This window comes from Drosophila sulfurigaster, chromosome 2L (assembly GCF_023558435.1).
Source record: "Drosophila sulfurigaster albostrigata strain 15112-1811.04 chromosome 2L, ASM2355843v2, whole genome shotgun sequence".
Classification (NCBI taxonomy): Eukaryota; Metazoa; Arthropoda; class Insecta; order Diptera; family Drosophilidae; genus Drosophila; species Drosophila sulfurigaster.
Window position 1 is genome coordinate 27,904,636 of NC_084881.1, and position 24,673 is coordinate 27,929,308.

The 24,673-nt window shown below is 39.2% G+C and overlaps 4 protein-coding genes across 7 annotated transcripts in view; 1 reads left to right on the forward strand and 3 right to left on the reverse strand.

Annotated features, from left to right (window-relative positions):
* Nucleotides 1-1,077: 1,077 nt before the first annotated feature.
* On the reverse strand, nt 1,078-6,963 carry LOC133850077 (solute carrier organic anion transporter family member 2A1). Its single transcript, XM_062286045.1, is given in 10 exon segments — nt 1,078-1,491; nt 1,556-2,147; nt 2,149-2,278; nt 2,337-2,397; nt 2,458-2,602; nt 2,604-3,076; nt 3,140-3,398; nt 3,459-3,697; nt 4,846-5,170; nt 6,743-6,963. Coding segments are annotated over 9 exon segments (2,292 nt in total). The 5' UTR covers nt 5,060-5,170; nt 6,743-6,963; the 3' UTR covers nt 1,078-1,312.
* Nucleotides 2,957-14,237, forward strand: LOC133850075 (solute carrier organic anion transporter family member 2B1). 3 transcript variants are annotated; one of them, XM_062286043.1, is made up of 5 exons: nt 2,957-3,098; nt 9,683-9,871; nt 10,934-11,090; nt 11,154-12,451; nt 13,217-14,237. In XM_062286043.1, exons 3-5 carry the CDS (start codon nt 11,038-11,040, stop codon nt 13,966-13,968), a joined length of 2,103 nt encoding a protein of 700 aa, XP_062142027.1. In that variant the 5' UTR covers nt 2,957-3,098; nt 9,683-9,871; nt 10,934-11,037; the 3' UTR covers nt 13,969-14,237. The 3 variants fall into 3 exon arrangements, with proteins under 3 accessions (XP_062142027.1, XP_062142028.1, XP_062142026.1); XM_062286042.1 differs by lacking the exon at nt 2,957-3,098 and adding an exon at nt 9,410-9,615; XM_062286044.1 differs by lacking the exon at nt 9,683-9,871 and having other exon boundaries at nt 2,970-3,098.
* On the reverse strand, nt 7,363-8,615 carry LOC133848343 (V-type proton ATPase subunit S1). Its single transcript, XM_062283857.1, has 4 exons — nt 8,559-8,615; nt 8,272-8,506; nt 7,642-8,223; nt 7,363-7,583 (listed from the first exon to the last, which is right to left on the reverse strand). The coding sequence occupies exons 1-4, from the start codon at nt 8,613-8,615 to the stop codon at nt 7,363-7,365; spliced, it is 1,095 nt and encodes a 364-aa protein (XP_062139841.1).
* Nucleotides 14,238-18,996: 4,759 nt separating the features above from the next.
* LOC133843177 (protein bunched, class 2/F/G isoform) overlaps nt 18,997-24,673 on the reverse strand; it is a 130,048-nt gene continuing 124,371 nt past the window's right edge. For both annotated transcript variants that reach the window (XM_062276620.1, XM_062276612.1), the window contains one exon: nt 18,997-19,639. In XM_062276620.1, the coding sequence (XP_062132604.1) occupies nt 19,166-19,639 (474 nt within the window). In that variant the 3' untranslated portion in view covers nt 18,997-19,165. The remainder of the gene's footprint in view (nt 19,640-24,673) is intronic.

The following is a 24,673-nucleotide window of genomic DNA, read 5'->3' on the forward strand; positions in this document are numbered from 1 at the left end:
CAATTCGTTTTTAATTTGAAAAACCCTGCGATATTTTAATTTTTAAATCTCTTCACACTTGCGCATCTAATATAAATCAGTAATTTAAAAGTTGAATTCAAAGTTGTTACCATTTACATTTTAAAACACACATACAATATATAACGTTCGAAGATTAAACACACTAAACACAACTAAGTTAAACAGTCGCCCATATATTTGAGTTAATTGAATTAACTTAAAGAATGTCTGTAAAATCGAAACACAAAAGCTAAACTCTATTTAACAAGAAACCTGCTTTTTAACGCTGCTTTCCGCGCATTCTATTTAAAAAAAGGCGATCAAAAGAAATAATGAAAATACAATTGTTAAAATCTCTCCGACAGTTATACATGATGATGATGATATTTAAATGTTTCTCAAGACACTTACTAAAATGAATATACATACATAAAATATATAATACGAAAAAAAAACAAAAGAACTATGCAACTGATAAATGAATAATAAAAAATTGTATGAAATAGATACAAACGAAATAATAGAAATTATATAGACAAAAAACGGGAATATTTATACAACATTAAATGTATTATTATTATACATGTATGTATACATATTGACAAAAGCAAACAAAAAACAAGATCCGTATAAATTTGAACATTTTTTATCAATAAAAAGCGAAAAGAAAAATAAAAAGATGAAAACCAAAACGAACCAACATACGAAAGACTTTTAAGTAAAAGTGCATTTTGTAATTACCATTTTATATTTATATTTAACTCATATATTGTTTTGTAAATTTTTAAATTGTTCATTCAAACATGCAAGCGCTCAACGGAATCGTGTTAATTATCGATAAATGTATATCGAACGAAATGAACGAACAACTGCAAAGAAAGTTCACGCTGGAACCACAACAAGTAAAGACAGATAAGATTATATTTTTCGTTTTTTATTGATAAACAATTGATTTAGAAATTTATGTTATTATTATTTGTAAAATTAAAATTAAGATTTCTAAAAAATATTTTAAACTAACATTATTGTTGTTTCCAGTTCAGAATTGGAAGTTCACGATGGAACCACAGGTAAATCGCGATTAGATTTTAATTTTATTTAGTTTTTTATTTGGTAAACAATTTATACATATACATAAATTCATCTTATTATTTAGACAATTAAAATTAAGATTGCTAACAAGACACATGATTTTATAACAATCATAATATGAACATTACTCTTCCAGTGCACAACTGCGAGATGTTTGTACATATGGCTGTGGAGGTTGGAGGTGGATTGGAGATTGGAGGAACCCAATCGCTTCCAGTATCTAGGAAATTGAGTATTTGCGATCCGCATTCTCTGTCTTCCTGGCCAACAGTGGCGTAATGGGCTGATCACGTCTGTTGGCTTCCTCGATGCGCTTCGTCTCCTTGTCGCCATAGAGATCCAGATCCCGGCCATAATACCACACCAGCCAATCAAAGAACACGCCCATGAAGGTGAGAACTAACGGAAGAATAAGTTATTGAGATAATTCGAGAAGATATTTCAATTGCATTTCTCAACTTACAGACGGACACAAAGTTCACCGAGTAACGGAATCTGGTTTGGTCATGAAGCTGACAGTTGCCAGTGCCATTGCAAGTCTGGGTCCACACCAGGCAAGTGGAGTCAATGATGCGGCCAAAGATAATGGGACCCGGAATGAGAGCAAACAAACTGATCATCATCAATGCCAGACCCTGGGCAAAGGATTTGTCCTCCGTGGACACGGCACGATAGTTGACCAAGATGGTGCCAATGCGACCAGAGCAGCCGATCCAATTGATGATCATCGAGGTGAGCGAGAACGTCCAGAATGCCGTGTTGCAGCCCTTCATGCAAACACCCGGCTCCAGGACGAGTTTTGCTATGGCACGTTTACTTCTCGACAGCAAATCATCGTCAAAGTTTGCAGAATAATCATCGTCCAGCAAAGGCACGTCACTAAGATCGAGATTCTCGCCAGCTGTCAACGGTCTGCTGCCACTGCCAAAGTCGAGTCTATCATCCGGTATGGGTGTTGTATCGAAGCCTTGCACCAGACGCTCAGCGGTTACAAACTTAGGGAGCACAGTCAACGATTCGGTGAGGCAGGTGCAGTTGTCGTAGACCTTCGTCTCGGGAGTCCCAGTTGCTGCAGCCGGCATGGCAGGCCGAGAAGTAGGTGGTGTCGCTCTCCACGTGGCAAACCGGTGAGTAGGCGACGCCTTCGCAGCCGCAATTTGCATTGCAGTTGGTGGTCAAGTTGAATCTGAATAATGAATTCATTATTTACTACAGATTCAAGTGCTGCCTGGAGGTTTACTTACTTGCCCACATGAGCTATGGACACAGAGTCGGGACAATAGAGGAAAGCATAGGCAATTTGACCTGCAGAAAGAAACAAGATTAAAAGCTGCTCACTTCAGACTAAAGTCCCATCAAACGAACCGCAAATGTAAATCAAGCCCACGAAAATGTTCCACATCAGCACTTTGCTGACTGCCGGCTTCTTCTTGGTCAACACTAGACCTGAGGTGATGACACCAACCACCATGCCCAGAATCGAAGCGGGACCCACAATAATGGTGGCTTTTTTGAGCAGATTTGTGGAACATCACCTCCATGTACTTGCTGAGGAAAGTCATGAAGCCCGAGGCACTCAGAATGAAGAAGACGCCAGCAATGATGTTGAACATGAGCAGCTTGTTGCGCAGCAAACGCATCAGGGCACGCGGAAAGTCCTTCAGCTTGGGCAGCTCCGCGTTGGCGCCAGCCACAACGTGATCCAGTGCAGCATTCGATGAGGAGCGACTGGTCAGTGAGAGACCCTCCTCACGTCGAAGTTCCTCAGTGCGCAGAACGTGTGGCAAATGTGAATTGTGTTTCTCGGCATCAGTGTTTTGTTTGGGCAGCTGCTTGGGGAAGAGTGCAATCAAACCAGAGAGCAGGCACATCAATGTGCCCAGGATAACCCAGCCAAGCCACCAGGCGCCCAGCCAGCGAGGATCCTTGTCGTCGATCAGCGGTGTTTTGGTGGGGTCAATGAAAGTGTTGAGTGACAAAAAGCCTAGAAAGGAAGGAACAATCAGGTGAGTGAGCATTTCCATTATTTTGAGGGGATTTCACTTACCAATAAGAAAACCAACTGCGGGTCCAATCATTCGCAAAGCCATCGCAATGGACAACATGAGTGGGGTATTCGTCCGTTTAGTGTTGTCATCCAAGTAGGTTTGACCCAGAGCATAGTACATTGTGTTGCCAATGCCCAGCACAAACTGGGAGCAGAAGATCAGCACGAGGGGCACATAGTTGAAGAGCGTGTCGCAATCTGGTTGCGTGTTTTCCATGCCGCACAGTTGCCCCGCTTGGCTCCTGAGAGCGTTGTCCTTCTGCGAATGCAAATAGAATTAGATTCCATGTAGAATGTTATTAGGTTATTCCCGACTTACGGCCAGTGTAAAGTTATAGGTCGTTGCATTCTGTAGTGCATCTTGGTACTCTTGGGTCAACATCAGGACATCTTCGCCTGCGCCGTATATAAAGTGCGGCAGCACCAGAATAAAGCAGGACAAGCCACAGATGGCAATGCCCCAAGCTATCCAGCGAGGGCGATTGCGTTGTCCGCCGATGTAGGACAAGATCAGCGACAACAATATCTGTGATATCTCATTGCCACTTAGAACAATGCCTGCAAGTTAGAAAGTATAAATTAGACACTTCTATGAATAGGTTCATTTTACTTGTTTTTCACTTTTTCAATTATTATTCAGTTACATTATTAGCAAAGTTTCAACTCTTCATATTCGTATTGCTTATTAAATTATTCAACTTTGTATTCACTCGCAGCATAGAAGGCTTGAATTTTGTGTGATTCAAATAGTATTTTTAACTTCAAATTTTAAAACACTTTTTCTTAAGTATTTCAGATACTTCCCTTAGTATCCCAAATGAATATGATGCTACTTTATATGCATATCTTGAATTAAATTTGATTTGTTTTAAATTTGTTGCAACTTATTTCGATGCAGAATTTTGTCAGAAATTTATGAGTTTTGTTGATATGATGTTTAGTAGAAATTCATTTAGAAATAAAATATCAAAGCTCATTAATTCAGCTTTTATTAATTTTTGATGTTTAATTTCTAAACTAAAGTATATTAAATTAAATTTCTAAATTAAATATGAAAGCTCATTGGTAGATGAATTAATAGGCTTTGATTTTTCATTCTATATTAAATTCTTATACAAAAAAAATCTGTAGTTATCTAACAATTTCTGAATTAATTTTTAATTTCTAAATTAAATTTTATTAAATGAAACATCAAAGCTTATTAAAAGCTGAATTCATAACTTATATTCAAGCAGATCTGTTATTATCTAAAATTTTTTTTTGCAATGTTTAGGGAAAAATTTCAAAGTTTTACACTGTGAATAGATTCAGAATTTCATCAAATAACATTAATTTAACAATTACTTGATACATAAATTTATTGACATTTTCGCCTTCAATATTTTGCTAGTCTTTCTTTTATTTAAAGAGATTTGTATTCACTTTCTAATCTATTGCAATGTCAAGCATTGCATTCTAAAAGTGTCCAACATTTGAAATTCTTGATTGAATTTTCTAGATTTCTACATTTTTGAGTGATAAGAAATGTTTTGTCATTCATGAAATATGTTCTTGTTACATTCCTTTTGAATATAACTCAATTGCTATCAAAACTGCGTAATTTCTATGCATGGAAAAGCGAGTTACATTTATAGAGTATGATTCGAATCGTAAGAATTGATTGATTGTAAGCTATCAATCAGTCGGAAATCGTTTCCTTAACTCACCTGTTGTCTGGCTGGTTATCTTAAAGCGCCTCTCCAAGGTGGTCAGCGTCACCATGAAGTACATGTAGGACATGGCTTGGATGGTACCCAACAATCCATAAACAGCGATGAAGGTCTTGGTTGTGGCATATTTCTGGAGCCAAGCTGGATGCCAATTGCCCAGGCCACAAAGGTAGAGCTCCGATGGCGGATCCTTCCGCCTCAACTCTGGCATGTTGAATATTTGTTTTCTTTTCTTTGTGTTTGCAAATAGTTTGTCTGTTCAGTGGCTGCACTTGAGCATGTCGCGCTCTAAGATAAGATTAACAGCAAGGAGAATTTATAGCTGCAAGAATAATATAGAAACAAAATGAAGGAAAAAGAAAAAAATATTCGAAGCTATTACAGATATATGACGCCTGATTGCATCATGAACTTCTCCTTGGACAACAACGATATAATCGATCTCAAAAAATAGTCGCTTAACGATGACTCTCTTCTTCAAAGTGGGTCGCATAAAAATTTAAATGGTTCGATACACGAATTCTTAGTAGTACATTGATTAGCCGAGGCGACTCTTGAGGATCATATTAGCACCGGTGCTGGCGATTAGATAAGCCCTCAGCATTGGCCATTTATTGCAGGTGAGCGTGAGCGTTAGCTCATAAAGTGATCTGCGGTACTCACTAATTTGTTTTTCACCAACTAATCAAAATCGCCAACTAATGCTGAGTGTTGACCTCGTGCCGAGTCAATCTTGGGCTTCTTTAAGAAACTCCTCAACTAAGGGCAGAACAATTGACGATCGACAATACGAATATATATGTTAGACTGTCTGGTAACAAGGCGTTATCTTATCGTAAAACGTAGAGTTCCCTTAATCGAGTATACGACACATGGACAGCTCAATACTTGAGCAGTTCGACTATGTTTTACCCTGTTTTCAATAGGAATTAATAACAATCACTATGATTACTTTTTGCTGTAGTGTAGTATGTATAACCCAATCTCAAGTAGAGAGCGTAAAATAATTCTTGGAATGAACTTACTACACAAAAGTGACCAGCAATGGGACAGCAAACAATAAGAAAGATTAACTTTGGCCATAAATTTATAAAGTCAACAAGTATACATTTCATTGTTCGCACAATCATTTTCGCTAGTTATGCTAGGTCAACTTTTATGGGGTTTCTTCAAGTTTTGCTAAAATTGCCTTGTTAACATTTCATTAGTTATAGAGCAGTTTTGTCATATTTAATTTCTTTTCTGTTGTTTTAGCTTTCAAACTAATCTTGTCATAACCTATGATCAGTTTATCGACAATAACACACAATTATCACTTAATCCGAAGCATACTTTCAGTAAAGAGGTCGAGCAATCAGTCAGTGTTTGTTTTATTGACTAAGTAAACCTGGAAATAATAGTTATCTTTGTGAAGTGTTCCTGATTTACCGCCATACGGTTATTTAGCTATTATATATGCTATAAATTATTTGTATTCCAATATTTTCCTATGAATTTTATATGGTTTGATTGAGATATTAGATAGCCAAGTTCTACATAAAAGAACTCATTACCTCAACGATTATTTTACCATTTGGAAACTAATTGATTTTGAAGTAGAAACAGTTGAATTATATTTAAGTTAAATTTGTAAATTAATTCATTTTAAAGCTGTGGCTAAAAAACAGTCTAACTTCATTAGAATTCATATTTTAACTAATTGAATTTGTTGTGTTTAAATGTGTCTAACAAATTGCTCTTTAATCGATTCAGGATATTTGTTTGCCACTTCACCTTCGGCAACTCAATGCGATACTATTTTTGTGACTATTTTGTTTAGCTTCAAGAATATTATTTACATTTTATCACAAGGTGAGCGCTAAATGCGATTAATCTTATCGCTACTCGAACGCACTTTAAATATAATTGGAAGTTGGCTCAGTTCAGCTCCTTTGCCGCGGGGCAATCTGCTTCAATAGAGGATTTGCTAATGCGAAAGCGACGCGAGCGTGATCAGGAATTCAAAACCGAAGTGGGAACCGAACTGAGAACCGTGCAGCCGCGTGGCGCGTATCAAACTGTTGGCTTTGAATTTTGTGAAATGAGTTGGCCGGCAGGTGATAGTGTCGCTGTAGACCGTTGCGATAATTGTGGCTCGATAATACGCTATTATCATTATCACCAAAATATACGCGCTGTAAATACGGGAGAGCGATTGTGAGCGTTACTCATACGCCGCGTTGTACGCTGAGGACCCACGTGCAATTCAAATCAAATCATATTTCGTGCACAGCGAAGATGCGCGGTTTATTCGCACAAGAGTGCAACTGTGCAACAAGCATCAAGCAGCAACAGCAATAACATAACAATAACAAAATGCGACAATGACACTATTACTATTAATGTCCTCCTCTCCGGTCCGTCCCCGTCTTTGTGCTCGACTTAGTTCAGCTCAGTTTTCAGCTCTCGTGATTAGATTTGTAAGTGAATTAGCAGCTATGTTTATTGCGATGCAACGAGGGCAGCTTCAGCAGTTTAGCGTTCGGCATAACCCTTCACATAGAGCTCTGGCTCAGTGGAGGAGGGGAACTTCTTGGGTCGTCCTATGCTGAGGAGCATGGACAAACCGACACCCAATATGATCAGCAATAAGACTATAGCAAACAGAACCTGGGTAACGCCGGGTGTGAGGAAATTCTGGCAAAGCCAACAGCTCTTTGCCACATAGTCCAAATCCATCGGTGTAAATTCATTTGCTGCGAAATAATTAATCAATTAATCAACTTCAAGTATAATTTACAAAAGTTAACTCACGATTCATCTCGACATCCATGTAAAACATGGAGAAAGTGAGGCTTGAACCCTCATCGGAGTAAAGAATCATTTCGTGACAGCAGAAGCTAAACTTTCTGCCATAGAACAAATAATCGCGAGCTTTAAAATGTTGTTTGTAGAAGTGCATGCGCCAAATGTGCCAATTGCCCGAAACAGGCAACACATCGATGGCCAGAGGACCCATCGAAGTGGCAATTTCCATAACGTATCCTTTGAGAATGTTGCTGGCATCGGCCAGCGTCATTTTCAGTGGTGCTTCGCTGCTGTCTAAGATCTCGACTTGGATGTGTTTGTAGTGCATGATCTGACTTTTTTGTATTGCCTCGGCAAACATGATCTTCTGGATGGAGACAACGGCCATCAAATTACGCAGCACTTTTCCCTCTTGAGGACGCTGGCTTGCGGATGGTTCCACAGTTCGTATCAATTCCTGGCGATTCTTGTTGCTAGCAACTCGATTGCGCCGTCGCTGTTGTGCTTCGAATTCCTCAAAGTGAGCCGTATAGATTTGCACAAGTGAACAGTCTTTAAGCCGCTCCGAAATGGATTTCATAAAGCTGTCTGTGATTCAAATTTTAATTAAGGATATCCAATTGGAGTTTTACATACCATGTTTGTTTAATTGGCCATCGGTGAAATTAAAGACGTGTATCTCCTGCGGCACACAGGTTGTTTCAAGCAAGGATGTTGCCTTATCCCATATCAAAGTCCGATTACGCAGCTCAGCGATTGTTTGTAGAGCAGCCAAGGGTTGATGCACTTGGCTGTAGTAGTTGAAAGGCTTCACCTGACGCAGAAAGGGAAAACAATCGGGTTCCAAGCAGCTAAAGTCCTTTGAAGTTAGCTGCAGGCAGAATGAAGTTATACTTGGAATTGAAGTTCCAAGTGCCACTTACGTCGTTCGCAAAGTATGCAATTATCATACGTGGAGTCGCCTCCTTTGGCTGCAGCATTTCCACAAGCGTTTCTGGGCTCACATATTCAAAAATACTCCGTGATTTGGGTCTGCGTGCAGCATGCGAAAGTTTTTGTTATTTTAGCGGCAAGTAATTAGTGTTTCACTGCAAATTCACTTACAATTTAACGCCCCAAATGATGGCTGGCGGTGTTACAGGCAATTCTGCTGCAACAAAAGCGCCTAGAATTAGCAAAAAGTTAATTAATCGCATGCTCAAAAACATGAGAAAGGTTGTGACTTTATTTTCGGACTGCAAGTAAACACAATGTTTATTAAAAATAGTTTGACTTTTTTTAATATGTTGTATTTTACAAAGCATATTAAGTTACTTTTTGTTTTTCCATTTTATATTACATTCTCCACATTAATATGCAAACCTCCATTTTGTTTTTATTGTTAAGCGAACGAATCTTAGTGAATTCCAAACGCATAGCTGTTAGCTTTTTGTCATGTAGCTGCATAAGTCGAGCCTCGTGTAGCAGTCAGCAACTGATCGCGTGTTGCAGTTGTATACAAGCTTAGCAACATGTTGCGTGCACAAGAGATTCAACTGCCGCTGTTAACATTAGAGATGTCGTCGTGCTTTGAAACATGTTGCTAACATGTTGCTCGCTGTTTAACTGGCATACTTCGCCACATGTTGCTGTGCGAAAGTAAGCAATAAAGTTGAAATCACGTAGCGGAAAAAAGGGAATGGGATAAATTTGAAAATAGCGATAAGATAGCTGGAGAATGCTTATCAAAAAAAAGACGCAAGGTGCGCTCACAGAATAGCGCTCCATCACCTGTGTTCAGTATATAAACGACAATCGCTTCGAATAGTCGCGCGAATATGAAACTAAATAAGTGATAACAGTGTGCGCATTAAGTATACGAACCGTAAAACGAATTAATCAAATTATCGAATTTCGAATAAACTAATTACGAAATGGCGCAAAATACGCGAAATTCAGACATGTCGCAAATAGCGGTGAATGCCAATAATATTCCAGATGGTGCGTTTATTAAATGTTCTTTTTTACAATTGAAGTGTATTAATCTCTCGCATTTGCTTCTTTGCAGATAGCGTCGATTGTGGCATCATCGGATTGGGCTGGTGTCGTGGCCCCGCCTGCCAGAAATACGCCCGCCTGCGCACCTTCATCATAGTGCTCCTCAGTTCCGGTCTGCTTCAGGGAGCTTGCGAATTGTATTTCCGGGTCTCGGCCAAACAGGCCGCCTTCCAGTATGGCTACAATCCTCTCCTAGTCGGTGAGTAAGCCACACACACAAAAACACGAACTTATCGCAAAAAATGGGAATTTGCTGTGTAGTTGTGTGTGGTAGGTGTTGGCCTCAATGGTCGTCGAATGGGGCTGAGGTTTTCCAGATAGAACGAATGCTTTATCAGTTTTGCGATATTGTTTATTATGCTGTGAGAGTGTGTGCGTATTCGTCATCAGATATAATGGTGTGTGTGCGTGTGTGTGTTATGGCTGGATTTCAAAATGTGTAATCATAACAACAATTGGCCACATTTTGATCGAAGTTGTCCAACACGTTTACTGTTACGATTACTCAGAATTACGCGTAGTCTGCCTTTTGTACCACTCTCTGCCGATGCTGAATGATGGAGTGAATGACTGACTGATTGATAGACAATGTTTGTTTAAGTTTTGAAAAATAGAAGTAACATTTACTGCAGTTGTTTTGAATGCCTTGTTATCCGTCCTGAGATGTCCTGTTATCCTTCTACATATATATAATTAACTGAGTTATTATACAGGCAAAGGCTTTTTGTATATCATATGCAATTATATATTATTTTAATTTTTGCTTAAAACGAGATTATACATGAATTTTAAGGATATATCCTTAAACAAAACCCTTCAAAATTTACAGAAAATATGCAGATGTTTATAAAGTTTGATTTATTGCATTGCAAACGGATCAGAAATACAGAAGGAGAAGTCAAATATGTAATTAAATACTAATTTTAATGATGTATATTAATATATCAAGTATACGCATTGTATCAACTTTTTAGAGTAAAAGCTCACAGGACCAAAAGTTTAAAGTGCAGCAAGTTTTGCCAAATAATTTCTGCCAATCCTCATTATATATAAAAGGATGTGTTTTCCATCCGCTCAACTGCTGCTTTCACTCTGAATAATAATCTTTAGTCCTGTTTAGTTCTTATTTGTGACACTTGCTTTTTTAAATTCCCTTCCTTATTTATTTTTAATGTTTATTCTTTTAGCTTTTATTTCCATTCCTTATTCCTTATTAATACTTATTCTCTATTTTAATTGAAAATCATTTCTCTTTCTACAGATTGGCTGCTGGTAAGCAGCGGTCTCTTCCAGGCTGTGTTTGCTTTGGCTTTTGCCTACTGGGCGGACGTTTATCATCCCATCAAATGGCTCGTTGGCACGCTGATGCTACAGTCTGTGACCTGCGTCATTGCCGTGATACCCTCGATCATGAACTTGTAAGTAAGAAAAGACTTTTAAAACTGTAACAGAGTTTAACCTTCTAACCTTTCGTTCTTTAGTGCCGATGGTGTCAAGGCGCAGGATGCCTTGGTGGATGCCAATCTGTGCTCCACATCGCTGGCACAGTTCCAGAAGCTGACGCTGACCGAGGAGCAGAGCAGCACCTTGACTCTGGCCATGCTCTTTGTGCTCCAGCTTGCCTTGGGAATGGGCTCGTTGGCCTATTACACCCTCGGAGTGAGCTACATTGATGACAATTCGTTGTCCCAGGACAGTCCAGCTGTGATTGGCGTCATACTCGCTGCCAGAGCCTTTGGACAGCAGATTGGCTCGTTTCTGGTGCTCGGCGTGGGATTGACAAATGTGGGCTGGTGGCTGGGCTGGATTATCTTGGCGCCGTGTATTTTTGTGGGTGCCGTGTTGCTGGGACTCTTCCCCAAGCGACTGCCCAAGACGGTGATACACCAGGCAGCTCAGCGGATTATGGAGCAGACGAATCTACGTGGCTTCGGCAGTCAGTTCTCTACTTACATGGATGACACGAACTTTTGGCCATCGCTGAAGCGTCTCTTTTCCAACCGGCTGCTCATGGTGAACCTGATGAGCATCATGTTTCTGCAGAGCGGCGTGCTCAACTACACTCTGCAGGAGGAGTCCTATTTGCAGAGTCGCTTCTTTCTGCCCTACAACGAGCAGGATGGCCTCGCCCAAGAATGGCGAGCCTCATTTGTCTCCTTCTTCCTTCGACCACCTGTCATGGCCATGGGCATGATTGTCGCCGGTTTAATCATCTCCAAGGCGCAGCTCTCGGCACGCACCATCACGGGCATCAACATTAGTCTGGGACTCAAACTGGTTGCCATCTTTGTGGCCTACATCTTCATCAGCTGCGATGTGGGACCAGTTGCTGGAGTGGTTGGTGGCAAGCTCACGCAACCTTATTGTGCCAGTCAATGCCTCTGCACACCGACTGCCTTCATGCCTGTTTGTCCGGAGAACAGCACGGTTACTTACTTCTCGCCCTGCTACGCTGGGTGTACTCAGAAGTCGACCATCAACAGCTTCAGTTTGTACGAAGGCTGCAGCTGCATGGGAGATCAGACAACCAACGTCGCTGGCACTTCGAGGGCCACAGCTGGCGCTTGCAGCGCTGCCGCTTGCCAGAGCAAGATCATAATCTTCCAGGTGCTCAGCATCTCAGCTGCCTTTATGGTAGGCATGAGCGCCATTGGCAAGACTTTGATCACGCTGCGTGCGGTGCTGCCGCAGGATAAGACTTTGGCTCTCGGCTTTGAACTGATGCTGGTCGGACTCTTTGCCTATGTGCCAGCGCATCTCAGCTACGATCTTGTGACACGTAAGTGAAGATATAACTTTAATCATGAATAATATTTGTAGTTAGACAGCGATTTGAGAGTTTGTTGTATGCATAAACAATCTCTGAATTGCTGTTGAATTAGACATATAATTGTAATTCTTATATTTCATTTGTAGCTATTAAATTTCCATCTTTAAATTATCCTAAACTCAACTTTAAAGTAGCTATAATTTATTTTAATTAGCTCTTTTTGTAAGTTTTTAACTTCTATCTTTAAACTTTTCTAAACTCAACTTTAAAGTAACTAATTTCTTTATTTCAATTACCCCTTAAATTCTTAAGTTCCATATTTAAACTTACCTAAAATCAACTTTCAAGTTGATAAGCAAGAAGCATAAATTGAATTCAATTGATGGAAAAAACTTTAGGAAAGAGTGTAGATGTTCTTTTAAAGTGAACTCTAAATTGAGTTCAAGAGAGTAGATGTCCTTTTTACATAAACTCTATGCGGAATTCAGCATAGATTTAAATTACTCATACAGTTTACTTTTAAAAGGCTTTATACCTTGTTCTTCCTTCCACTTGATTTCTCTCCTATATTCTCCTTTATTTCCTCCTTTAACTGAACTCAATGTATGCTCCTTGTGTGTCCCCTTTTTTAAATTGCATAATCCCTTACCAAATGTTATCTAATCGCCTTGCCAGGAAACCTGCTAACTTTATCCTATTTCCTCCTTGAGCAACAGCTGCATTTCGTTACATAATTGCTTTTACATCATGCTCTGCTCTCTATTCTCTCGACAGGCACCACATGCGTCTACTGGGCACCCAACTACGAGCGCTGCCTGCTGCGCGAGACGCCCAAGCACGGCAACATCCTGGACATCCTGACAGCCAGTCTCATCTTGGTGGCCGTCTTCTTTGACGTGCTGGTCTTCATCTTTGCCAAGGGTCTCAACCTCTACAACTGCAAGGTGACCGACAATAACTACACCCCCTCGCTGTATGCCCCGGTTCCCCATGAGGACACCCCCTCGCACTCTGCTCCCGTCTCGACAATGGCCAGAGACGGCAGCCCTGAAACGGCAACAACAGCAGCTTCCAACTCACCCATGCAACGTCGGGATGCACCGCAGGCCCTGGAGCTGCGTCCCGAAGCAACCGTATTCCGGCATCCTAGCTCACTGACCGACTCCTCCGGTGCCCAGAGCATCGTTGAACCCAATGGCAGCGGCGTCACCTACGCTCAGGTCGTCTTCCCTCCGGACAAGCGCAAGCCCGTCGATGGCAGCACCAGCCCCAAGCGTCTGGCCGTGCCCGCCAATGTGCCATTGCATCATCTTTCGGAAACCGATGTGCGCACTCAGCTGGGCACCCTCAAGTCCTTTAATCCTGCCCAGCCGCATGTGGAGCAAGCAGAGTCGCCAGGTCACGATGTTCCTGGCAACGTAAACATTGTTTCCCCACAACCAAAAGCAACTGCAGCAACGACTGCGGCTGCAAATCAACCCGAGGAACTGGATTTCAGGCCACAAAGTCCTGAAACAGATTTTTAAGGACTTTTCACAAATTGTTTTATTTTTCTTACTTTCGATTGTTAGCCTTTAATTGAACGCGTTTTGTATTCGTAGCATTAACATTTGACTATTTATAGCATTACAAGTATGTCAGCATCCTTTTCCATATCATTAGCCACAAGTGCTGTACTTTAAAATACCCTGTAATAAGATATCCTGCAAAGAACTAGCACTTAAATATCAAATACACAATTCATCATAATCATAAGCGAATAACAATGAATAAATACCGAAACAAAATACACAAATTCATCCTTTTTAATCTATCTGTAATGAAAAAGGGAATTATTTCAGGATCGCAGTTTTTTGGTTAAAAAACTAGTCGAAATCATAAAATCAAGGATAACTGAAGAACCGCTAGGACGATTTGGATGTCCTTTGGCAGGATGGTAGTCCTCGCCATTATACTTCGTTTGACACAGGACTTGCAAGGATCCGACAGGATACGGCCGAGATATGCGCTATTTTTTATATTCAAAAAAGTCCTTGCAACTCGGTTCCTTGAAGGATATTCGTTCTTTTGGTGGTGTCAATCAGTTTATATTTATTAGAGTTATCCTTGTGCCAAAGGACATGCCGATCGTCCTTCAAATGGCCGAGATACGGCGGATTTTCCAAGATTTTGCCATTTTTTCTATGCCTCCCCCCTTGAAAAAATTCGAACTCTTTTTACTTAAGAGATCCTGAAAATCCTTGAATGCCAATCGATAGTCCTCGTTAGTCTGATTACAAAAAGGTATGTCCTTGCCAGATCCTTAAGGATTTGACCGAGTTATAGCTAAAAAACGAATATTGTATTCGCATTATTCGTTTTTTATTGCATACTTTTAGGGGCAGCCAAAGCATTTAATGCAATACAAAATCAGTCATAACTCGGCCATATCCTTGCGCATTTTCAAAGGATATGTTTTGCTAGGATCGTAAGGATCACCTCTATCGATTGGCATCAAAAAAATATGGGGTCATCTAAGAATCCAACACTTGTAATTTTTTGGTCCGCGGCTTATGAGGAAATGGTAAAATTTGCAAATTCCAGGATATCTCGAGAACTGCAAGGACGATTGGAATGTCCTTTGGCATGATGATAGGCTTCATAAATATGTCTTGTTTGACACAGGACGCGCAAGGATCCGACAGGATACGGCCGAGATATACGCTATTTTGTGTATACAAAAAAGTCCTTGTAACTTTGTTGCTATAAGGACATTTGTCCTTTTGATGATGTCATTCAGTTTTTATTGCGTCGAGTTATCCTGGTGCCAAAGGACATCCTGATAGTCCTTCAAATGGCCGAGATACAGTGCATTTTCCGAATTTCAACCAAATTTTCTATGCCTCCCCCCCTTGAAAAAATTTGAAATTTTTTCTTTTGAAAAATTCTTAAAATCCTTGAATGCCTATCGATAGTTTTGTCCACGTTGATTATAAAATGGTAAGTCCTTGACATATCCTTAACGAATTGGCTGAGTTATGGCTAAAAAACGAATATTGTGTAAGCAATTTTCGTTTTTTGTTGCATACTTTTAGGGGCAGCCATACAATTTTGTACCCTATATAAAATCAGTCATAATTCGACCATATTCTTGCGCATTTGCAAAGCACACATATTTTCAATATCGCTAGGACCAATTCTATCGATTGCCATCTAAGTCTATCGATTGGCATTAAAAATCCATCTAAGAATCCAACACGTAATTTTTCAATCCCAGTACGAACAAGTAAGAAAGCTACAGTCGAGTGTACTCGACTGTGAGATACCCGCTACCCAATTTGATTAAAAGCAATATATTTTGCGGTATTATTCTCAAAATATACCGAATATACTGCAAATATACTAAAAAATACTAAGAATATACCAAATGGTATGTTTGGTATATCGATATAGTACACCATTGTACAATGTGCTAGATTGTCGGCCAAAGCAACTCAGACCCCTAGTAAGTAGGCGTTTTTGCCCATACAAAAGTATTTCTTTCATAACTTCCACAATTTTTATCTGTTCGAAACCAAATTTTCAGGAATCATAACTACTATAGTAATTATTGTATATACCAAAATTCGCAGCTTTAGCTTTAAAATTACGCTTGTTATTCGATTTTTTTGATTTTCGGGGGCGGGAGTGGGCGTGTCAAAAATTTGAAACAAACTTGATCTGCGTGCAAACATTACAAATGCTGTCGAAAAAAAATTATAGCTCTATCTCTTATAGTCTCTGAGATCTAGGTGTTCATACGGACGGACGGACAGACACACAGACGGACAGACGGACATGGCTAGATCGTCTCGGCTGTTGACGCTAATCAAGAATATATATACTTTATAGGGTCGGAGATGCCTCCTTCTTCCTGTTACATACATTTCCTGTCGGCACAAAGTTATAATACCCTTCTACCCTATGGGTAGCGGGTATAAAAATTTAAGGTGATTTTTTTTCCATTTACCTTGAAAACCTTCAATAGCAATCGATAGCACTTGATGTCCTGATTGCAAAAAGATAAATCCTTGTAGTAATCTGAATGAATTATGGCTAAAAAAAACGAATGTCCTTTGTCGAAGTCCCAAGAAGAAAAACTAGTGATTGTTTTGGATTTTTGTTTGGTTTTTATTATAATTGTATTGTTTCCTTTAGTTTAATATATATGTTTTGCATTTGATTTATTTGTTTTAATCTTTTTTGTTGATCGCTTACAAACTAATTAATAAATTAATAGTTAGACTTAAAAAAGATACTTAACGCGTCTAAATCAATCATGGGGGAGCAAAAATAAAACATGAAAAGCAAACGCATGACAAAGGTCCTTAAATAAAAAAAAAAACTAAAAAAATAAAAGAAAACAAAAGAATACTTTAAAACAATTACTTTAGTTGGATGGCTGCGACAGGGTTGCCACCTGCCATCACTGAATGCCCCGTCGAGTGCGTCCCGTAGATCGCAAGTTTTGTGCACTTTAGTGTAGAGTTGTTTTTTTTTTTAGTTGATAGTTGAAACATATTTTGTTTTGTTTCTCGCCAACCTTAGACAAATTGAGTCTCCGCAGGTGGCATTCTTGAGTTGCTTGCATGCATACGATGTTGCAAGGATGTGCTGACAAAACTTGGGGCATCTATGGGTTGCATCTACGGCGTGCATTCAGTCGAGGCAGGTGGTCAACACACTTTCTCTGTTATTTAATTTCAGTTTTAGCTAGTTAATGCTCTTTATTTGTTTATGCTTTTGCTTTCATTTCTTGTTGTTGTAGTAGTTGTTGTTGTGGCTATGCGGCAGAGAGTGTGAAAGAGAGTAACAGAAATCTTACAACAGATTTGCTTTTTCTTGCGATTATACAAAAATTCGAAATTAATATTAATTATTAACTAAATATTTGCAATAACAATAAAAAATAGGACGACTTTTGCTTATCATAATATACATTCATTTGAGGCTTCTAAATAAGCCTTCTTCATCTTCTTTTCATTCTCTTTTCTGCTGCTGCATTTTTCATATTCTTCTTCTTGCATGTTTGCATATAGTTCATAGGGGGGGGAAATTGGGGGGTTGTGGTGCATACTTTTAAAGTTTCACACGCATTTCAAATTGTTGTTTTCGATTAGCTTTCACACATAGTTTTTTGTTTATGTTTACATATATTTACAATAATTGCATTAATTAATCAGATAATTAGATATTTGTTTCGCATGTGTGTGTGTGTGTTGCGGGGTGTGTGTGAGTGTATGTGTGTGTGTGAAAATACAGAATCTCAAAATAGTCTAAAAGTACTACAACATTTTCTACGAGCGTGTGTTTTAAATTATCTTTTGTTTTCATTTAATTAATTTGAAACATGCATTTTAGTTTAATCAAATATCTTGTTTTTGTTTTTTGTTTGTTGTATTGATAATTAAATCATTAAATTATAAAAATAGCAGCTGTATTACATATTTATGTATCTATATAATCAGTGTTTTCTTTTTGTTTTTGTTTTTCTTTATCAATTAGAATTAAGTGAATAAAATTGTTGATCTCTGCTGCTGTTGTTGACGCTCTTTCTTCAACTGACTCTCAATGTAATTTAATGTATTATTTTTTAGCGCTTGCTTCGATATTTTCTTGCTTTGCTTTTTGCTTTTTACAATTTACAATGCACAATGCAAATTATCACATATTTTTCTATATATTTCCGTTTCCGTTCCCTTTTCGCAATCTACCTTCTGCCAACTATTTTCTTCACATCATTTTTGCATTTTTTGTTACATTTTTGCTTTTTGTTGTTTCATTATTAGTTTTTGGCTCAAATTCTACTTCTAGCGGTTTAAGTATGTGTTTGAGGCCAAATTGTGTATGTGTGTGAGTGTGTTTGTGTGTATTTATTATTCATATTTGATTTGCACAACTTCCTTCGAGCTTCTACTTAATAACATGGAAACAAAATGCAATAAACAAACAAATAAAAAGAGCGTTTAAAATTAAATAAAACAGAATTGATGTGTTTATATGTTATTATGTTAACTGAACCTGAATGTTAATTCGCGCAGCAGCGCTCTCTGTTAAAACAAAAAACTGTCTGTTTACAGCGCCGTCGTTAACAGTCGCAGCCAGACTGTTAACACGCAGTCTATCCGCCTATGTCTATGTCTATGTGTGTGTGTGTGGGTATGTGTGGGTTGTATGTGTATGTATATGTGTGAAGGTATGTGTTAAACAAATATCACAATCGAGAAATTAACAAAATGGCGGCTGCAGCAGCAATGCTACCGCACAGCAACAGCAGCAATAGCAGCGACAACGACGCAACTTTAACAGCAAAATGTTATGCTGTTCACTCCTCTCTCTCTTTCTTGCTCTTTTTGAGCTTTTGTAATACTTTTGTTACTTGCTTGTGTTGGTGTTGTTGTTGCGGTTAAAGTTGCTGCCGATGCTGCTGCTGTCGTTGATGCGTTGCTGTTGGGGGGATTCTTGTTGTTGTTTTTTGGCTGCTATCGCTTTGTCTCTGTCTCAATTTTCTTGGAGCTTTTGCTTTTGGTTTTGAATTTTTGCTTTTGTTTTGTGGCTACAACAAATTTCGACAAAGTTGAGTTGACATCTTTCATTATTTCGACATTCCAGTGCCCAGGACAAGGGGCCACTTAGCATTTTGTTGTTTTTGTGTTGTTTTTCTTTAAATTACGCGTAAAACAAACTATAACAAGCAGCGAGCGCTTAGGACATTGGTCCATTTGTGCTGACGACCGCTGGCGCGACGCCGCTGCTGCCGTTAGTCGCTGCCTGCTGCTGCTGCACTGCATCGACAACTGAGACGGCTGCGTCGACGACGACGCTGCTGCCGCCGTTCTCAGCGCTGCCATTGGCGAGTATTGTGGCTGGCGCTGCCGACGTCGCTGGACTGGTTGCTGCCGCTGTCGACGTAGCTGCCGCTGCGGTGACTGTTGCTGCTGTTGGCGCCGCTTGAATGGCTGGCGTTGCGGGGGGTGCGGCAACGGCGGCGGGCTGCTGACTGCCTGCGATCTGCAGCTGCATTTGCAATTGTTGCAGCGTCTCCGGCGACATGTTCGATTTGAGTATGTTGTTCTCAAGCTCCAGATTCGAGATCTTATCCATCAGCTCGGAGATGCGCTCTTTCAACACTTCCACCTCCTCGCGCACCGCAATCATGAGATGCGATTTGACCAGATCCTGTAATACAAAGCGAAAATTTAATATTAGTAAACTCGAAATAAGTTCATTTAATTAATTACATATTCATTTTCTTAAAAAGAGCTTTCGTTTATTTTTACACCTGTGTTGAGGTGTGACCGCAAAAATAATAATAATTGTCATCTGGTTACTCTTCACTTAACATTAACAGCTGTCTGCTGATCGAACATGTTGCATAACAGCGTTACGCGCTGTTAACTGCACGCAGTTCAACAGTGCGTTAACAGCGATCGTTTATCGATATCGATAGCAATAATAAGCAATGGTGTCATATTTAAAATAAACAGGACAATTGCGAAAAATCGATGTGAGCGCATTAAATGTCAAAGTCGACTCGACTCGACTCATTCATAAATTATTTTCGATGTTTGCTCAGCAGCATGTGGCGTGTTTTATTTGCGCAAAAGCGCAAAGCAATTTCAAAGAAATGTTATTGAAAGGTAAGTATGGGAAGGGGAGGGGCAGGGCAGGGGCGTGTAATTTCGTGGCCAATGTCAATGCCAACACGCCACGCGTGCCCCGTGCCCGCGTGTGTTTGGCAGTGTCATGAAAATTTAGTATTGCCATTAAGCGATGCCAACACACACAAAAAAAGGAAAAAAACAGTAAAAGCAGCGACAGATTTCTGTACAACTGTCGCCCCCTGGCGTCATCTTATTGTCTGCCTCTCACTCACACACCTGACGTTGGCGGTTGCATGTGCTGCTGTTTGTGGCACGTGCAACAGCAGCAAGCAGGTGAGTTTTTTATTTTTTCTTTATTTCGCTGCCACTCAACTTATACCTAGTTCCGTTTTGATTTTCGTTTTGCTTTGCTTTTTCCCGTTTTTTTTTTTTTGCTATAAATAAACGCATCTCTCGCTTTTTAGCCAATTTCACATCAAGTTTGTTGCTGTGATTTTGGCCTGATTTTCACTCTCCACTCTCCCAAATAAAAGTCCACAAACAAACTAAGGAATATTCTCGATCAGGCAGCAGACGCATGCATCAAAAATCACGTCACAATGAAAACAAGAAAAAAAAAAATCGCTTCAACTATATTTTTGTTGCCACGTTGGCAAATCGCTCGCGTTTCACGCGCGTTTCGTGTGCGATTTTCTCTTAGTCATAGCCAAGTAAACAACGGCGGTAAATCAAAAAGAATTATGGGCTTCGGAGGAATGAGGCATGGCCGTCTCGCATGTTCACACAATCGCCGCCGTACGCTTCATTCTTTTTGGCAAAATGCTCAAAATCTACAATTGGCACTCTCTATAAATATTTGCACGTTTTTATTTTTTCGGGGGGGATTTGAAAATTATGTATATAATCCATTTGCGAGTCAATGAAACCCCAAAAATAGCAAAATACATACTAGATGTGCGTGTTTTTTTTAAATAGATAGAATCTTTCTTTTCGGCGACAGCTAATCAATTCAATTAATGCTTAGGAAACTGCGCAACGAATTGAAACAGTAAAAAAGGTGATAAATATTTATCAATTTCGTAGAGTGCAAAACAGGTCTAACCGAAATATGTATTAAATATATTATTTATGGCAAATAAAAATAATTTATTACTCAGAGAGACAGGTGTGCATCTCATTAATATTAAATATTCATTTCAAATGTGTAGCTAAAGAATAGAAAACTGAGGAGGAGTTGGGGTTTTCTGTCTTTCTTTCTGTCTCTGTGTTTTGTTGGAGTTGAGTTCGAAGTCGCGTCGCGTTGCGTCGTGTTGAGTTGAGTTGTGGTTGTGACGAGTCGCGTCGCGTCGCGTTGAGTCGAGTCGGGTCGAGGTTCGTTTGGGTTCACGCCTCAGCTCAGAGGTAGAGACAAACCTCATCTTCCCGTTGTTGTTTGTCTTTTATTTTTTGGCTGCACTTTGCTCAACGAAAACCCATAAAAAATACACACACACAAACACACATTCACACAGAGAGCCAAATATGGCGACCAAGACTTCTGCTGCCTGTCGTCGTCTTCACTTGTTCCATGTGCTCTTTGTTGTCTTTACTTTTGTTTTTTCTTTCTTTTCTCATTTTTCATTTTTCTTTTTTTTTTGTTCATTTTCTTGGCCGAGTACAAAGGAATTTTGGCTGGCAAATTGGCACGAAATAAATGCTCGAGATTGACAGTTTTGAGATGCGTTTGACAGCCTAAAAGGTTATTTTTTTCTTATTTTCTTTTTGGTCTATGCACAAAAATCAATAGAACTGCAAGGTGAAACTGCTTGTCCCCCCCTCGCTGTCACTCTCTCCCTCCCTCGCTTGCTCTCTCTCTGTCTATATATTATGTTTTAAGATGATACATACTTTTGCATTTGGCACCATCACGTAGCAGGGACTGTCGTAGCCCTTCTGCCAAATCTCGTAGAGCCAATTTTCTGGCTGGCGAAGCGACATTGTGCCCATCATAATTATTTTCTTTTGCTTTTTTTTTGTATTACAGTTTATGCACTAATATTTTTGGTATGTTCTTTTCTTTCTCTCTCACTCAGTCTCTTTTAATGTAGAGTATTTCACTTGTCGCACACACTTTATGTTTTAAAATTGTTTGCGTTATATAATTAAAATAATTAGTTTATATCACAGTTACAAAAATGTTTCAAATATATGTATTTTTTCTTCTGTGCTTTCTTTGCTTCTTTTTTTCACTTGTGTCTGTCTGTTTCTTATTTGCCGTTAATTTTTTCTTTTTGGTTTTGCGTTGTGTTTACGGCAAAAGTTCAGCAATGACTGAATTCGCTGCGTAGCTTTTGGTAATTTATGAGACCGGCGCAAAGCTTTTTTGCTTTTGCATTTGCATTCGACGAGCTTTTCTGCGTGTTGCTTTTTTTTTGAGTGTGTTGTTTGCAAGTTTACGATTGCGATATTTTGTTTGCTTGCTGTGATTCTTGAATTTAATGTAATTCAAAGAGTCTCTTTTTGGCTTTGCACAAATACTTTAAAAACTTATTATCAAGTATTTTAATTGTAAAAAATGTTTTTCTTTTTTTTATTTTGTTTAGCGGTTTTGTTCCGAGTTTGTGTTGCGTGTAGCGAGTTGAGCTGGCGACTGAACGTCTGCTTGCAATTAGCGTCTGATTTTATATCAAAATGGCAGCGCCGCTTGCTGAGAGCCGAGAGCGTGAGCACGCGGCAAGAGAGCACGAGAGAGCCGGAGTGAGAGAGAGAGACAGAGAGAGAAAGAGACTCAGCGAGCGGGCTGTGTATCTGGTCAAATATTTTTTTGTTTTTGCTTCATTTTTTTTTTGTTTTTGGGAGTGCGCGCCATGTTGCGACAGCTCCTCCTCAGCTGTGTGTGTGTGTGTGTATCTCATACTCATAGACGGGTGTGTATCTTTATCTATAAGTATTTTCATGCAACTCTCTGTTGCTCTCTGTTTGTTTTGACGCGCGATTCGCCGTCGCGACTCTCGAGAGTCTTCTTCCATAATTTACATACTTTTATATATTCATTTTATTTACTACAACATCAGCCTGGGCTTTATATTATTAATAATTAAACAGCATTTTGTTGTTATTTTACAGACTTATTTATATAGGGAGTAACTACGAAGCTCACGCTACTTTTCTTGTTTTTTTTTTTTTTGCTTCATTTTGCTGCTCTTTTTTGCTCTGCTGTTTCTTTGACACTTTTTGCGCTGCGACGCAAAAACTTTACGACAATTTATTGCTTTTTTTCTCTTTCTTGTTTTGGTTTTTTATTTTATCATACACAAAAAAACAACATACTCGAAATGCTCAGTGAGCAAACGAGCGAACGTTCTTCTAGAGTCTTTTTTGAGCAAACCATGCGGTGGCTTTCAACAACAACAACATGCTGGTTGTTGTCGATGAGGTGATGATGGTGGTGGTGGTGGTGTTTGCGGTGGTGGTTGTGGTGGTTTCCACCTTTTTGCGCATTGCGTTTAATGCTGAGAGAGCAAGCAGGCAAGCAGCACATGTAAAAAACACTTTCTTCAAAGTTTGTTTTGAGTTGTCGAAATTGAAATGCAGTTTATATAATCGAGTCAATTGTTTCCGCTTCACTTTGCTTTTGCTTTTGCAGCGTGAAAAAACAACAACAACAACAACGACAAAACCAGCAAAGACCAACAGAAATTCAAGGGCTTGCAAATTTGCAAAACAAATTGTCGAAAACAAAAAGAAAAACAACAACATTGACTGCAGCATTTACTGTTGGCAACTGTGTTTGAATTCAACACATGGCAACATGGAACGTATCGATTTCATGCGCATGTCTTGCTCTCTCCTCCCCTCCCCACTCCCCTTTCTCCTCATACACAAATGCGGAACCCCAAAGTAAAGCTCACACAACAACAACAACAACAACAACACACAAGTCTGTCTCTGTCTGTAATATTTCCCATAGAACAAAAAGCCGGCAACGAATTGCACAAAAAAACATCCGCGTTAAGGCGGCAAAAATTGTAAAAATCAACCAAAGTAAACAAATATGTAATAATAAATGGAATGGAAAGAAAGCAAATAAACAAACAACAATTAATTGCACATTTGTACAAACAAATAAGTAATAACTCTCGCTCATCTGAACAATTTGCACTCTGTGTGTGTTCTCTGGTGACCAGAAACTCAACTCGATTGCAAAACTGCGACCGCAAGCAACTGCGTAGAATGCATCATAAAGACAACATTTCTAAATGACATAACGAGTGTATTAACAGTGCTCTACGGAGCATTCTTGATAACGAGTTGAGGTATTAAAGGCTTACGAAAGGGTAACAATACATCCGACAGTTGGCAATAGTCGAGTTGAAATTGAAATTTTCCACTGTGGAATGTTAAAAAACTTAATTGACAATTATCATTTCCAAAGATTTCTTATTAATAACAGAAGAGTTCTTCTATCATGCCAAAAGTTAACATATTCAACTTTACATAATGTAGAATAACATTCACTGTAAAATTAAAACAGAGAAGAAAGGCTAACAGAATTCAAAGAACTTAACAGAAGAGTTCTTCTAACATGACAAAAGTTAACATATTAAGCTTATCATAGCTTAAGATAATG

What these genes read in the sequence shown, in the direction of transcription:
- LOC133848343 (XM_062283857.1), bottom strand. Translation starts at nt 8,615, where the DNA reads ATGCTGCAGCCAAAGGAGGCGACTCCACGTATGATAATTGCATACTTT. An exon ending in TTGCATACTTTGCGAACGAC is followed by an intron (nt 8,507 to 8,558) that starts GTAAGTGGCACT and finishes TTCTGCCTGCAG; the next exon opens with CTAACTTCAAAGGACTTTAG. An exon ending in TGGCCAATTAAACAAACATG is followed by an intron (nt 8,224 to 8,271) that starts GTATGTAAAACT and finishes TTTGAATCACAG; the next exon opens with ACAGCTTTATGAAATCCATT.
- LOC133850075 (XM_062286042.1), top strand. Translation starts at nt 9,549, where the DNA reads ATGGCGCAAAATACGCGAAATTCAGACATGTCGCAAATAGCGGTGAAT. An exon ending in CTACAATCCTCTCCTAGTCG is followed by an intron (nt 9,872 to 10,933) that starts GTGAGTAAGCCA and finishes CTCTTTCTACAG; the next exon opens with ATTGGCTGCTGGTAAGCAGC. An exon ending in CAGCTACGATCTTGTGACAC is followed by an intron (nt 12,452 to 13,216) that starts GTAAGTGAAGAT and finishes TTCTCTCGACAG; the next exon opens with GCACCACATGCGTCTACTGG.